At 40.9% G+C, this 16,513-nt stretch overlaps 1 protein-coding gene across 1 annotated transcript in view; it reads left to right on the top strand.

The window, feature by feature from the left end:
- CDH20 (cadherin 20) overlaps positions 1-16,513 on the top strand; it is a 118,997-nt gene that overhangs the window by 67,093 nt on the left and 35,391 nt on the right. Inside the window, exon 2 of the mRNA XM_069008300.1 lies at positions 13,653-14,020. Within this exon, the coding sequence (XP_068864401.1) occupies positions 13,778-14,020 (243 nt within the window). The 5' untranslated portion in view covers positions 13,653-13,777. The remainder of the gene's footprint in view (positions 1-13,652; positions 14,021-16,513) is intronic.

The following is a 16,513-nucleotide window of genomic DNA, read 5'->3' as shown; positions in this document are numbered from 1 at the left end:
TGAGACAATAAATGGACTAATGGGCACAAATGTTACAATATAGGCATTTAATTCTGCCATCTGAATGCCAAACCTACAGTTGTACCTACAAACTATATAGTTAGGTGTTGTAATTCTTTTATGTCTTTTAAATGCCTCTGCAGACCTGTAGGTCATATCTCCATGGCTCTGCTCACCTGAATATTCTTGCTGAAGTACACTGGGAGGTGCAAATGAGCCAAGCGAGTAAGATTTACCCTGAGCAAAGTCTGTAGAAATATAGAGACTTGGACAAGAATCTTTTTTGGGAAAAAATTGGTTGGGGAGGGAAATTTGGTTCTTGTGCATATTGAAACACATGACATTGAAACGTGGCAAGTCCAAGATCAAACACAGTAACATAGAGAGCATTGCTGTAAGACATAGGCCGAAAGTGAGACAATCAGTGCCAGCTTTAGGTGGATTTAGATAAACAGAAAAGTGAGTTTGTAAGAGATGAAAAAGAAGACTTGTATTCTTACAGAAAATGTCGATGAATTTTTAAAAGGCTGAGGGTCTCTTTTATATGCTAACTGCCTAATGCAAAGAAGCATTTCTTGCTGTGTCCTGTGATGCTGTACAGCAAGCTAGGATGGAGTCACTGGCGTTCAAACTTTGCTTTATTGAAAATACGTTGTACTTAATAGGAGGGGTCAGTTAATTATTTTTGCTTGGATACATGGACTGTGAACCTATTCTCAGAGGTGGGAATCAATGAGAAAAATGAGTAGATAGTCCTTATCTTCTCATATAGGGATTTAAAAGGCAATGGGGAATAATGGTCTTTTACAAAGCTGCAGGGAGTTTGGCCTAGTTAGCACTTTTGTATGCTAACGTAGACTTTAATAAAGTATCAATTAGCACATGCAGAATCAGAGGCCCCTTCTGAATCAATAGAACATCGTTTGATGGTCATTTTATGAAGTAAGGCAGCACTTCAATGTGGTTAGGGAGATTACAGAGTAGCTTGCAACACAAAAGTCCTTATACTGGGATCAAGGGTACAACCTCCCGCTTGACAGGATAGTCTAAAAGAAACACCGTTTAAGCATGCAAAGCTCTGGATCTGATTTACCTGCCATGAAATTATTGCTGTTACAGAAGTGGGGACCCTCCAGAGCAAACAAAGTGCAGCTACAGCGAATGCTTTATTCCTCATTAGCCCCACAGTACAGCAATCCCAGACAAACACCTTCTGATCATCCCTTTCCTGGAAAGACCCATTTCTTATGATGATCAAGAAAAGCATGAGGGGTTTTTTCTTTATCTTTTTTCCTAATTATCACGAGAAACACTGATCATTCCAGGATTCATTTGGTATGTTCACACAAGCCTAACAATATTATCAGTGCCCGATAAGGTTTCTCTCTACCACAGAGTACAACCAACTGGTTTATTTGAGTACTTAGGCAGTAAACGCAATTGGAACATGTGGATTCAGCCTAACAGAGGAGGAGACAAAGAGGTGGAAAGACCCAAAGAAATGATGGAGTAGACTAGACATAATGAGTCCTCAGACCTTTTATTTTGCATTATAAGATGTGATTTTTATTTGCATTTCAGGGTTATAGAAATGTAGGACTTCTCTAAATTACTTCTGTCTTTTGTTTCTGATGCAAGATCAAAGATCACCTGAACTACTTCCAAGACTACTCTTGAGCCTTTACTTAAAAGCTAAAAAAAATGAGATTTCACAGTTTCTATCAGTCATCTGTTCCAGTACTCCACCCATCTTATGCTTAGAGGTTTGGTTTGCTTGTAACCTAAATTCCTCTTGCTTCAAATTAGGTTTATTTCACCTTCAAGTGTCCTGGAAAATAATGTAGATCAGCACTCTTCTTATTATACCTGTTAGTATGCATTACACTTTTTTTAAAATCTGCCTTTATGCCTTCACCCAAATCTTGTTTTTCCAGACTCAGAAAACACAAATTTTTAACCTTTTCACTGGTCCTGTTTTGCCAGACCTCTGCTAAAACTTCTTGCTGTTTTCCTGGCAGCAGTTTGGGAGTCTGTCCATATCTCCTTTTCAGCTGTGATGTGCTGCCTTTTTATGCTGAGGTTGCCAGTAAAAATGCTCCACAGACGCAACACAAGCAGCTTGCCCAGCATCCTGTGGACACAGCACAGAGTGGCATTTTCCTCCTTTGGAACAACACATGCAATAGTGTTGGCTCCTATTCATTTTGTGGTCATCTTTCCCACAATGCTGACTCATAGGCTGTTACTCACCTCTCTATGCCTGGGCATTTGATTTTGCTGTTCCAAGGCTTGTGATTTCCACTTGTCTTTATTGAATTTTCTGGTATCGATTTCCAAATATTTCTCCAGTTTACTAAAATCATTTTGAATTCTACCCTCATCTTCCCAAGTGCTTACAAAATCTCCCAGCCTGGTGTCCTTCTCACATTTTTTAACTGTTAGCAAAACCATTCAGTGGTACTGGTCATGAAGCAAAATCCTGCAGGACCACTCAGTGCTGACTCCCAGGTTAACACTGAGCTGCTGGCAGTGGTTCTTCAGGTTGTTTTCCAATCTGTCACTGTCATTTCACCTGGGTCATATTGCCCTATGCTGCTTTTGACAATGAGTTGTGGAGCTGTGTGAAGCATTTTACAAAGGTCAAGATGTGGTGCATTTCTCTCATTGGCTAGGCCAGTTATCTTAACCAAAGAAGAAAATCAGGCTGGTTTTGCTGTCAACTTGCTCTTCACAAATACATGTTTGTTATTCCCTAGCACCTTATTATCCTCTAGATGCTGAAAATTTGGTTGTTTGTTCCAGTAACTTTCCACATGTTAAAGTTATAATGAAGGCTCTGTAATTCAGAACTCTTCCCCATTGCCCTCTTCCCCTAAATTATATTATAGGTGTAATAGTTTTTCTCTGCCAGTCCTCTAGGAACTCACTTATCTTCTCTAACCACATGAAGGTATTCACTAATTTTGTCTATTGCTTTAGCTGGTTTCTGAAGTACCTGAGGGAAAATTCAGTGTGGACTGATTAATTTTGCAAGAGATTTCAAAAATGTAGGTTATATGACTTGAGAGAAGACAGAACATAATATATAATATCCCATCAATTTTCACTGGGCACTGTACCTGGCTTTTGGCTGAGATGAAGTGAAGTTGGTGAAGTAAAAATGGATCTATCTATTTCTTCATACTTCCCCCAAATTTAAAAGAGAAGCTGAAAAGCTTCAGAAAAAGGCTGAAAATATGGGAGAAATTGAAGGTAATATTTATACCACTACATTTTTTTTAAAGAGAAAAAACGATTCTTCAGTCAAAAGGAAGAAATCAAAACTCACGCTTCAGTGCATAAACTGATTACAAGGGTCAGCAAGGAATTGTTCTCACCATTTTCATCATCTCACAACAGTACAGTCTTATTTTTTATGGTTAACTAAAGATTACATATCAAGCAGTATCACATTATTGACCTCAACATTGAGCACTGGTGCTTATTGCCATTGTTCTTTGTTTTCCACTTCTTCTTCCCCTCTCTGAAACTTCAAATACAAAATATTTTATTAACCAAACTTCTCCAACAAGGAGGAAGAAACAAAAGTACATCAAGGCTGGAGTTTTCAGCCTTAACTTGAAGCAAAATTTCCTTGTGTAACATCTTTCAGGCAAATTATTTAAGTATGCAAGTATGTCTTTCATATCTCACACATTCTCCCAGCAATCTGTAGTTCAATACCTCAGAAAAATACCACTTTTTCTCCTTTTCTTATATGTTCTCTCATTAGGATTTCACTTGTGCCAGACTAGAAGACCACTCCATTTCCACTTGGGATGTTCCATCTTTCCAGCTTCCTGGTGTAATCCTCTTTGCTGCTATTAGTCACAGCTATTCTGATGTCAAGTTTCTTTTGTCAGAATTTCTTTCATTTCTGAACTATCACTTCCAAAGCATGTGAAGAGGGAGTTTAACTCTTTGGAAGTACCAGCTACTGGCAATTTCCAAAGGCAAGAATCTCAACATTAGAGCAGAGATCTAGTTTGACAAGCTCATCCTGATATCTCAAAAAGTTGCGGTGCAGAACTAACTGATAAGAATGTAGATCCATAAGTAAGAAAGAGTACATTAAGAAGGTATGTAAGAAGAATCTTTTTGCTGAAGTACACATACAGAAAGGATCTTCAAATTATTTGAGGGGTTACATGAAGTGGCTACCAACAGTGGGAGAAACGGGCCTTGATGACCTTGCAGTTGCTGCTTATAAGGTTTCTCCGTAGTCAGGGTCATTAGTTCTTTGTACACCGCCAATGTTTTCCTGCCTAAAGAGAAGGTGTGTCTAGATATTAAAGAGGCACCAAATGACCTCTTAGTGACCACCAGTAACAGTGAATGGAAGCCATGCCTTCTTTCAGGTCCGTTCTCAAAATTTGCACTGATGTGCTCTACTGGATCACTGAAAAGGCTTTAAAGCAGTGGGGAGGCCCCTAGAATTTATATGTGAATAATTTTTTTCTCTAAGACTTTTGACAAACAAGTGAAGAGGAGCAGAACTACAAAGCCTGGTTTATTATGGTTATGTCTTTCCCTCATAACTCTTCCTTCATACACAATAATTTCAGCTCCTTCCAGCTCCCGTGTCATAACAGCTAAAATACCTCAGTTACTATTCCAGAACTGCATGCAAGATGATCCCTCAGTCAGAGACATTGGATAACTGCCCATACTTTCCTCAGTGGGAACGTTAACCTGAATCTCCCTTCTCTAATTTACCTGCTAATCCCCAGGGAGCAGATAGAAATGCTGGACAAACAGTTGGACTCAATGATCTTGGAGGTCTTTTCCAACCTTAACGATTCTATGATTCTATGAAATACAGCAATCCTTGGGATCTCTGTCTTTCACAATGCTAATAGAATATCAGTGCAATTATATCACTGCATAAACTCATTTCTCTGGGAAATCAGACTCAAAACAGCTGCAGAAGATTCTCCCGTCTGAAGGACAGCAACCAGATGGCTCACAGCAGATAATGGAAGGATGGGAATTTTGGCCAAGAATACCTCAGCTCTTACAAAAGCTGCTATTACATCACCATTCAAATTGAATACTAAGACAGATGGAGCACAGGGTTTTGGAGTCTTCTCTGAATGATTCACCTGTAACAAAATGACAAGCAAAGAGTTTGCCAGCAAGACAAAAAAATCTTTTATATTCTAGTAAACGCTAGTTCTTCTTAGCCATTAAGCAATCCAGACAGAGGAATTGCTTCATCTAGGATACTCATTTTATGTCATGGGAGGCACTGGGAAAGCTGGAAACATGTCCCAGCAGTGGATTATGAAGAAGATGGAAAATAGATATTATATACCTCTTTGTGAGGGGTAGGTGTTGTTAGAGCCTGTCACATTTATAGGGGACAATTAGATAATACATCGCATATACTCTCCGTGGAAACTGCAACAATTGAGTTTGAAGACCAAAATCTACAGGCTGGTATGCAAAGCATCTGAGGTTGTTTTTCAGGCTTTATGAACCTTTTGCTTGTTGTCTTAGAACCAGAACAAATGAGGTCAGCACACATTTATTCCTTCTTACTTTATTCTTTCAGCTTGAAAGTGCCCTGTGAAGGCGAGGCAATCATATTCTGTATTTCTATAAACACTTTGAAGCTAGGTGATAAAAACAAGGTAGATTCTAATAGTTCAGAAAAGAGAAGGAGGCTGTAAGACTTCTTTTGCTGGTTTGGTTTCATACACACTAGCTTGGAGTTGACTTGAAAATGTTCATCCTGTTGGTTAGTAGCATATGTCCTCATGCTCAGACAAGGCAATCAATGGGATCAGGGCAGGTGCAGATGCCAGTGTTGTACCGCTGAACAATGTCAGAATCAAGAAATATGAATTAGAGGAAAGATTTTCACCTCTTAAATCACCTACAGCTATTTTCTAAGTTAATTTAAAGAATGCCCTTTCCCTATGAAAAGACACAACAACAACAATAAAAATACAAGTAGACAAATCAAAAACAACAACAGAAAAGTCCACTACCCACTAAGTGCCAGTGGGTGCATGCAGTAATTATGAGAGATGGCAAAATACTGATTTCTGATTAGAAATTACCTGTTCACTTCTTCATCTTCAAAAGCTGCTTTTGAAAATGGGTTGGTTTGGGTCCATTTCTAATATGACAAAATGCTGTATGAAATGCCAAATTAACAAGGAACACAGTCATAATGAAACTAGGAAGTTGTCTTCACCATAAAGAAGCACATAGGCCCTTACCAATCACTGGTTTTGATCTTCATGCATGGGAAGAAATATTACCTCTACCTGGGGCAGACAGACAGCTGCTTCTCATATCTGTCACCAGATAGGAGATAACACCTTTTCTGTTTTTGGCATTTGGAGTTATCAGAGAGTCTTATCATCTATCCAGCAGCCATGGAATAAGAAAGAGACCATTTTTCACTACTACATGGAAATATGTCATATTGTGGGGACTAGCATGCGCAAAATGCAATGTTTTGTAGCTAAAGAACATGATCTGCTGGACACCTCAGGTTCAAAATGTGTTCCAGGTGTGCAACAGGAACAGGTTTTATAGCAGGGGAGTGGCAGATGCCTGTATTGCTCAGGGGCCTTGAGACAAGTCTGAGCAAAGGCTCCTGGTACAGCTGCAAAGAAAGGTCGCACTTTGGGGAGAGGAAAGGCTTTTTGTTTTTTTTAAAAAACCTATATGTGCTAGTTTACATGAACATCAATTCACAATTTAGAGTTATTTCTACAGGGTTTTTGACAGCGTGGCAAAAGTAGTCAGGATGTGAGAATTAAAAGGAATTTTTTTGCTTAATGATGAAAGCATAATTAGTATGATTTTCATCAGTTTTGTGTATCTTTGCACATCCTTGATGAAAGAGGGATTGTTTTATCTGAAATTTATTTGGATTTTCCAGTGTATTTGCAATGCTACACTTAGTTTCTGTTGAGGCTGACTTCAGCAGAGTTAGTTAAACCAGCACGGAGCTTTAGAAACTGTCCTGTACTTCTGTACTGCTCTTTACAGTGGTATTTATAGTGCCTCACACTGAGTAAAAGCTGGGGATCAGATCTTCCCCTGGTGCAAGTTATAAGCATAATTCTATTTGGAAATGTTAACTTTGTGATTGTGTGTGTCTTTCATTCTTTTTGATCTTTTTATGCATCTATAACCCTAGGGCTGGGATTTACACAATGAGACTCCCTGTGTCGTTCTGTGGGAGTTTTCACTCTGCAGACATTCCATATCTTTGAAGGACTTCAGATCTTGAGCAAAATGAGTTCACTGATGTGTCTCAGGAGAGATTGTTGACTAGTCTGTAGATGTACTTTTATGACAATAGATTGTATTTTGAGTTAATGTTTATGCGCCATATGGTATATTGTCAAGTTTCATTGTATTTATGAAGATCTTAATAAAGTGAAGTAAAAATAAAAATACATGTTCAGGCCCAGTCAGTCTTCAAGAAAAGTAACAAGTGCTTCTTGATTTTTCCTTTTAATTTAAACTTGTCCAGAAAGTATAACAGGTAATGATAAGAATAGGACTGTCTGGGACCAGAGATTAAAACAGGAAGTTCTGGAAGTAGTACAGAAGTATTTAGGACTATAATCGGGCAGCCTGTTTAGAGATATCTAACTTAGGTACTGCAAGCATTAGGATTTCTAAAATCATAGAATCACAAAATCACAGAGCAGGTCAGGCCAGAAGGGACCACAGAGGGTCATCTGGTCCAATCTCCCTGCTCCAGCTGGGTCATCCCAGAGCCCGTGGCACATGATTGCGACCAGACAGTTCTTATATATCCCCAGTGAGGGAGACTCCACAACCTCCCTGGACAATCTGTTCCAGTGCTCAATCATCTGCACAGTAAAGAAGTTCCTCTTCATGTTCATGTGGAACATCCTGTGCATCAGTTTCTACCCACTGTCTCTTGTCCTATCGCTTGGCACCTCTGAGCAGAGCCTGGCTCTATCCTCTTGGCACCCTCCCTTCAGATACTTATAGAAATTGATGAGGTTCCCTCTTAGTCCTTCTTGAGAATAAGCAGGCCCAGCTCCCTCAGCCTTTCCTCATAAGAGAGGTGCTCCAGTCCCTGATCATTTTCATTGCCCTCCACCGGACCCACTCCAGGAGCTCCATGTCTCTCTTGTACTGAGGAGCCCAGAACTGGACACAACACTCCAACATTTAACCTCACTAGGGCTGAAAAGAAGACAAGTATTGCATTAATTTCTTAAGAAATTTTAGTTCCTGGATCAGTGGAGCCTCCATCCCTGGCAGGCGTTGTTAGCACCTATTGTGGTGGTCTGTCTGGTGGGAGAATACAGCAAACAGCTTCTTACTGACTGGTGCTCCTGTGGGCTTATTGCAAAGGTGTCTTATGACAAAGCAGCAAGCAAATGAGGGTACAGGAAACCTAAGAACTAATCTGTGAAAACATAAAAGGATAATCCATTTCATGGTGGGTAAATAACTGCACAGTGCTTACAGTGCACCTCCACCTTAGTTTGAAATATCAGAATTGAGAAATTCAAGGAACAAAATAAATAGCTCATTTGGAGAATTCTTTTCAGTCAAATTTAATTTCTTCTTCCTGTGTTCATCACCAATTTGTTTAGTTTCTTTTGCAAAATACTGCAAAAAATTTAAAATCTTTAAATGTGTCATTAAACACAGAAATCATTTTCCTTGGCAATTGCTAGTGCAGTGTATGTGCTGCTAAGAAGCTTGGCATATTTGAAACACTTACTTAAGAAGTATTTGTGTATCCATGTACAGAGAAAATAGAAGGGGGAGTTTAAAACTGGTTGCCCCTCTCCCCCACTTTCTCTTTCAAATGAATTGCCCTTGCTCAAGCAATGTGCCTGCATGGGCTCCACTAAGGTCTGTAGTATTCTACTAGAATGCTGAGTCCACACAGCAAAATCCATTGCAAGGACCAGGCATAAAAGATATAAGCGTGTAATTAATTTTGTGAATGCAAATAGTCCACTGACTTTCTGGGAGACCACTTGCTCATTGTGATGAGTGCAGTAAGCATGTCAGTAGAGCTTTTCAACTCTGAGGTTTTTGACTATAAAATCCTTGGCATTTATGTAAATATGTATTGAGCACAATACATTTCAATCTCAGTGGAACTCTCTGGTGCCCATATGGTCATCCAAACTATTAAAGTTTTTTATCCTTTTGTTGGAAGTCTTGTTCTCTTCAGAATTAACAAAACAAATGGGTCACTTGCAAGAAATGACAGAAGTTGGTTGTGGCAGTTATTTCATTTTCCTTTTCATCTTTGCCCAGAATTAGATATTTAATTAAGAATAGCTTAATTACAGAACAAATATGTGCTGGGGCAGGGAAGGAGGATGTCTGTAAAATTGGAGCATGAAGAGTATGGAATATGACTACTTTAATTTTCAATATGGGCTAAAAGAGAAATTAATATTTGCATTGGTGGGAAGTGCATTATTTAGACTCTGTTTTGTGCAGAACAATTAGGTAGTTCCTTTGTACGATGTATAGATCACAAGTAGCACAAAGTTCAATCAGATCTGCATGGGTCTTCATGAAACCAAAAGCCACATTTTTAACTCCTGACTGACAAGAAAAAGGATTTTCAGTAATGTTTGCAAGGCAAGAACAGAAAAAGTAACCTAAACAGCTGAGCTGATAATTAAATATTCATCTCAAATGCAGGGGTAAGAAACGTATTCACTTTGGGTCAGGGATATAAACTGCACAGATACACCTAAATGTTTTACAATGGAGTACACAACTGTGAGAAATGAAACGAAACATTTAAGTTATTCTTGAAAAATAAAGCACCCTCTGAAGAAATCTCACAGATTTTGGTCATGTAGTCTTCCTGGGCTCAATAATTTTTGTGTCTGAGGAAGGAAAGCAAGATTCTTTACTGCCTTCAAATTCTTTGCACATCCCCATGCTGAGTCATGAAACTCGTTTCTGTAATATATTTCATATGGCAAGCAGAGTGTCACCAATTCCATCTTTGCAGATTTCCTTAAGAATGCCTTTTGAAGGGCTCCAAGAAACAACTTGCATTGAGGGAACATTAAAAGTTTGGTTCTGCCCCACTCAGGAATGCCAAGAAACCCTTCCTGTGTGATGGGTCCCCCTGCTTCCCTGCAAGGAACAGACCCTGCATCTAAGCCTGAGCCATCCATCTGTGTCAAAAACCCCTGTGGGCCACCTAAGTCTAGAGATCTCACCAAGCTAATACACCCCAAGCATCTGTCTCTTATCCTAACCAAATGTTGTGTCCACAGTCTAAGTGACCCTGTACTCATCCCTCACACGCAGCTGGTGAAGAAGCCATCTGCATGAGTCCTCTGAGACACTGAGTCACCCATGGCCTTAACTGCAGCTCAGCCATCACTTGTGCTACCACACAATTCAAACCCTAAATGTATGTGAGTGCCTTTTTATGCTGCTGAGAAATGCATTCCTTGGCCGGCAGGCCTTGCAGATGCAGAGACCAAAAGTACACACCTGGGGCTGGTGACATTGTGGGAAGAGACCCAGAGAGATCAGCAGCCCCTCAGTCAGAAGTTAACAGAGGCATCTTTCATCCCTTTAACCAGCTGAGGGCCTGAGACATTCTCCTTCAATCTCAGTGAGTGACCATTGTGGACTAAACACTGTTATTAATGGTATCAATTTTCCTTTAGGGGAGGAGCAAAATGCAATGAGTTTGAGCCTGCTTGCTCATGTTTTGGAAAGGCATGAGAAACGAGAAACTCTGCTATTAACAGAGAAAAAACCCGTTCCACTTCAATGGTACTGCTTTCTTCCATTTCTACAAAAAGATACTACCATGTCACCACTGGCTGGTGTTAAATGGGGAAACTACTGGTACTCAAGGAAGGAACATCCTTTTATGAGACTTTACATTATTTAGTGGCAAGTTTCCTGATAGTTGCAATACCCCAGAATAAGACTCCATTGGAATAAGAAATGTTCTTAGGGATGTTGCTCCCGGGGACCACGGGGTTGCACACTGTTTTCAAGAAAGGTTCCTCATGGAACTGCACATTCAGATGACAAAAGCTGCTACCACAGAGAGCCTGAAGTATTTATGTCCCTACTCTTGACCTTTTTTCCACTGTTTTTACTTACCTTGCTTCTTGCTGACTTACACATGTGGATGAAAAGCATCCTGATGACCAGATTTCTTTTGCTATTGCCTCATTACAGGTATACCAGTAACTCTGCAAGTTCATTTAACAATGATACCTCGCCTAAGCACTGTTGATCCTTGATGGCTGAACTTAACTGCAGGAGACATCTGGCACCATTAGTTTTGAATTTGTGGTTTGAGAACTCACCTACAAACACAATTCTGATTGCCACAGAAATTGGTCCATCATGTTGTATCACCTCTTTGTCACATAAACAAAGATGTAACTGATCTGTGCAGTAGCTGGAATTTCTTAAATGCCCATCCAGGCAGGACCTTAGCTGCTGGATCATAGCCTGACCCCACTTTCTCTTCCTGTTGCATGGCAGAGCCAGTGGTAGGTCCCCTCAAATTACATTGGGGGATGGTGGGAAGCTCTTCCCCACAATTACTCACCAGCAAAACATGGGTTGTAAATAATTTCCCCCTGATTTTGCTGAGAATAACTTCCTGTTTAGAACATGCCAAGGGCATGGTGGGTGTGCTTACGTGCAGAGGGCTTCAGCCTTCTTTCCCCAGTGTAGAGGTGTGTTTGCTGTTTGGAGCGAAGGCGTCACAGGACAGAGTGGCAAATCCTGCATACTATTGGACTCATTTGGCTGTGGGCATCAGCAGGGGCTGTGAGCCTTGTCTCTGCCTCTTACAAAAAGCTGCAACCTTCTCCATTAAGTGACAGACACACAGAGATTACTGGGGTCCTTCTGGGCTTGTACTGCTTAGGTAAATCCCCATTCTTTGGCTTTGCAGACAATAAATCCTAAGATATTATGTAGCCAGTGTCTAAACAACCAGCAGTTCTGTACATTGCTCTGCTTAGAAGAATTTTACCATGTTCTGTGCTTATAGTTTTGTCTTTCTTTGTTGTATCTATTCAGGCTTAGGTTGTAAACTTTTTCAAGGTAAAGGACCCATTAGTTTGCTACACTTCACAACTGTATAGGCTAGCAGCACTGTGTAATCATACTTCTTCTAGGCTTTATAATTGGAATCATTTTCTTGTGTAGAAATTAGTCTTAGATGGTTATTTTGTCTCTACTCCCCCTGTGGAAACCTCTTCCAGATTTACACTGCCGTTTTCAGATTTCAGCCAACTTTTGGATTAATTTCTGAATTTCTGTTTCAGTAGATTTCTAAGTGTACCCAGTTCTCCAGCTTTACCAGCCTCAATGCTGGGGAATTCTCACTCTCTTCTTCTCTGTTAAAAATGTTGCATTGCCTCAGTCTTTAAAGTCATGCAACTGTCAAAAATACTTTTTATGATTTTGAAATCTTTCAAGGATTTCAATTGGAAGTATTTGACAGCCATCTGCAGCTACATTTATTTCCACAGGATAAAACAATTAATTAAGCCTAAACACCTAAGTGTAGAACAGCAGTAAAAGGAAGGGTGAACTACTTGCTTAAGTCTCAGAGCTCCATGTGCCTTTCCTAATGAGTCTGTTTGTCACAAAAAAAGAAGTGTTCTTTAAAAGAACAGCAAAAATACTGGGCCAACAGAGGATGTATGGAGTGTTTTGACAGAGTAACTTGCATGCAGCACTAGATCATTATGTTCAGCAAAATGGTGAAGGAAAGGTTTGCTATAATCCATAGCCTGGAGTGAGGTCACCAACTAAACTGACTTCATGACAAGAAAAGACCCTAGACTGATGAGAAAGTGTCCTCTGATAGAGGTCAGCATTCCTTTGCCTAAACAGGTCTTTCAGGCCTGTGGAGGAAAGAAATGTGTTAGCTTGACTTGCTTGGACATAGAGTACATAGCCGCCAGCACTGTGAAACCTTTTGTGGGTCATAAAATGATTAACTGACCATTCAAATTCTAGAAATGTTGCATTTGTAGCAGCAATCAGCTCCTCAGAGACGAGGCAGCAGAGTGTGAAACCTGAATTCAAAGAGCAACAGAGAGGCTGAAAGAATAATTAAAACTAGAAATAACTTGAAGCTGCTAGAAATTATATTCAAGGTTTGCAATATAGCAATAATATCTGTATTTATGTAGACATGTGTGCATGGATGTATGTGTAATGACAATGACATAGTTTCCAAACAGAAAGATGGTTGCCAAATACTGTTCTCCACCTATCATAATTTTCCAGAGTGAACTGGTTTTAAATATTCTCTGAGGACTTCTGGTCATAAATATTTCTGAAGAGTATGCACTTAGCTCATGCCAATCAATAATAAAGTAACCTTACAGCTAAATTAGCAAAGTAGAGAACTCGTGCTAATTGACTAAACCCTGATGTTTCTTGTACCTAAGGCTCCAGGTCTGCAGCTTATATGATAATAGTATTTCTGGTTTCAAAAGGTGTGCATCCTGATGTTACAATTTTATATAGAAGATTAAATACTTTATAGCATATTTACCTATTGAGGAAACTCATTTGCCTTGAGGAAAAAAGCATCCTCTTATGAATTTCCTTTAACTTTACAGGATACTGTGTTTCTGAGAACCAGGATTTCTCCTGGACATTTCAAAGGACTACACAGAGGACCTACTTTTTTCTCAAGGGACCCAAGTTACTGTGTTTGGACTTTTAAGTCAGTCCTAGTATACGGATGTGGACTTCAGGTAGAATGAGCAATGCAAAGAACTTGTTTGGACTTGGTGTCTCCTTGTATTTTTGGGGACTGATGGACCTTACCACCACTGTGCTGTCAGGAAGTGCCAGGCCCCTCACTGAAGGGCAAGAAGACAACCTGTCAGACAAGCTTCATCAGCGTATGAAGAGGAGCTGGGTGTGGAACCAGTTTTTTGTTCTGGAGGAATACACAGGAACTGACCCTCTCTACGTTGGGAAGGTAAGACCCGCAGCAGGAGGAGTTCTGGAAGAGTGTATCCATCTGTGTATCTGCAGATTGTGGTGAAACATGGGATGTTTCCTCAAGTGCCTTTGCCTTCTTTCTGGCAGTGAATTTATCCGCATTAAATTCACTTCTGCTCCCAAGAGCTTTTGCCCCATGTCACCTTTGTTTGGGAAGAATTTCTGCTTCAAGGGGCTGTCAATATAGTTGCCTATTTTAAAGAAATCTGCTGCATCAATCATCATTTGTAATTTGAGGTAGTGTTAGAAAATCTGCAGTGATCTTTCCAGGGACTCCTACAATGTCAAGGCAAAGCAAGGTTATATTGACATATAAGGATTAGGAAAGAAAGGAAGAGTTTGTGATCATGCTTCTGTCCATGATCAGGTCAGCTAGAAGCTGCAATTCAAAATCATATTAAATAGCAAGTTTCCCTTGAAAACTGACATTCCAGTTTTTGTTTTCTGCAAATCTCCAGGGTCAGAGTATCTTCTGACTTACCATATCTTGACTGCAGGTTAATTCTGTGGACTACAGAGAAGTTGCTCCAGATCAAGAAGTGTAAAGGGACAGGTCATTAAATCCAACTATGAAAGGTCCTATTTTTGGACCCCTTATACCCCAAGAACCTACCCATCAGTACAGATATGTGTAAAATGTATTCCTGAGCTCATCCTATATACTTGGTAATATTTGGCATTTACTTTCCTGTGTCTCCTTGAGAAAGAAGCTGATGGAAATCAGACCAGTGACATCAGCCATCACAATCTGCCTCACTATAACCATCCTCCTTTTTTGTTTTGAGAGACCCTGAATCGCTGACCCTGTATTGATCCTGTTATTCAAAGTTTTATGGTCAGCATCAAGTTTGCTTCTATTCTACTCCAAGGTGGCAAATCTGGACTAAAATGTGGAGAGAGTTAATGTGCTTAAGTGTTTGAACAATACAATCAAGATTTTACATGCCTAGAATATCAGATATGGCTATGACAAGTGGAGACTATGTATAGGTATATATGAAAAATAAAGAACTTAGGATGTCAGAAAACAATTTCTTCACATTTCATTGCTTATTTTTTACATGATATAGGCTCCATTTTTCCTTCCAAGTTATCCATCTGCAGGGGAAAAAAAAATGTTACATATCCAGAGGCCCAGTTTGGACTCATATTTATCATTCTACAACCCCATAGAACTAAACTGTGCTCTCAGTCACACCAGTATAAATCAAAATGAATCCACAGCTTCGAAAGACCTCCTCCTAAATTATCACTGCATGACTGACAGCAAGATGTGCTCTTCTTCCTCCCACAGAAATGGCATAACTAGCGATTGCCTCCAGATGAGACCTCATTAGTCTTCATTCATCTGTGCACCTAGCTTTTCAGCCCTTGATATCTCTATTGATTAAAGAAATTAATATTTGTTTTCATGCAATTCCCAGCTTTGGAACAAGGGCCAGACTTACTATTTCACATTCTCAGTTACATCTGAAATGACTTCAGGCTTCTACTTGTGAGCCAAATCTTAGGTAAAACAAGTACAGGGAGAAACCGGCTCATCTTTTAGACCCGACAATGTCATTAAGAGCACATGCACTTGGCACAGTCAGCAGCACTGCTGAGCTTGCCACCACTCGGCTTTGCCCAAGGGAAGGACACCAAGACAGCTCCTCCCGACCCGTGCCCGCCACTCTGAAGCCCAAGCTGCCGTCAGGGAGCTCTCTCCAAGTCTGCCTGCGCAATGGCACCGGGGTGCACAAGGGCTAATTAGCTCCCACGGCTAACAGGGCCAATTAGTCCCACGCACTGCTGAGCTGACATGGCTGGATTGCTCGGAAAGACTCCTAACTCGGCAGCGCTCCATGAAGTCCCGGCACCAGGGAGCTCTGCTGCCAAAAGGGGCCTCTGGGGCTCACACGTGCCCTTGTGTCCCATCCCCGGTGCGGGTGCGGAGCAGCCAGCCGAGCCGTGGCATGGGAGCTGTGGGGGCTCTGTGGGGCCAAGGCTTCCCCTCGCCTCACCCAGCCGGAGGCACGGGCGCTCCCACGAGGCAGCAGCCTCCCACAATTCATCGCCCGCCTGCCTTTGTGCTGCCTGAGTCTTAGGGATCCTTAGGAAAGGGGTCAGCAGGGAATAGACTGTGGGGTGAATTAATTGTTCTGGCAGGCCAGAAATTTTTCAGCCCAAGTCACCCCAGGCTGACTCAAAAATAGCTCCGTAAAGGCTCGCACAGAGTGGGGCGGAGGTGCAACAGGGCTTCCAGTCTGCTGCTGGCTGCTCACACCAGCCCTCCAAAACAGCCCTGAGTCCCATACCAGGCCAGGCAGGGCCTCTTCTGACTGATACCACCCACAACATCCTGAAACATCCTCATAGCCAGGCCTTGCTTTTATCCATCTGCTCTCTCCAAGCCCCTGTCAGAAAGAGAAAGAATGCATAGCACAGAGCTGGTTGTACAGCTGGTTCTGGCTGGTTCTGTATGACTGGA

The sequence above is a fragment of the Aphelocoma coerulescens genome, chromosome 2, assembly GCF_041296385.1.
Source record: "Aphelocoma coerulescens isolate FSJ_1873_10779 chromosome 2, UR_Acoe_1.0, whole genome shotgun sequence".
Lineage (NCBI taxonomy): Eukaryota > Metazoa > Chordata > Aves > Passeriformes > Corvidae > Aphelocoma > Aphelocoma coerulescens.
The sequence above is the reverse complement of the archived record's forward strand: the minus strand, read 5'-3'. Positions and strand labels throughout refer to the sequence as shown.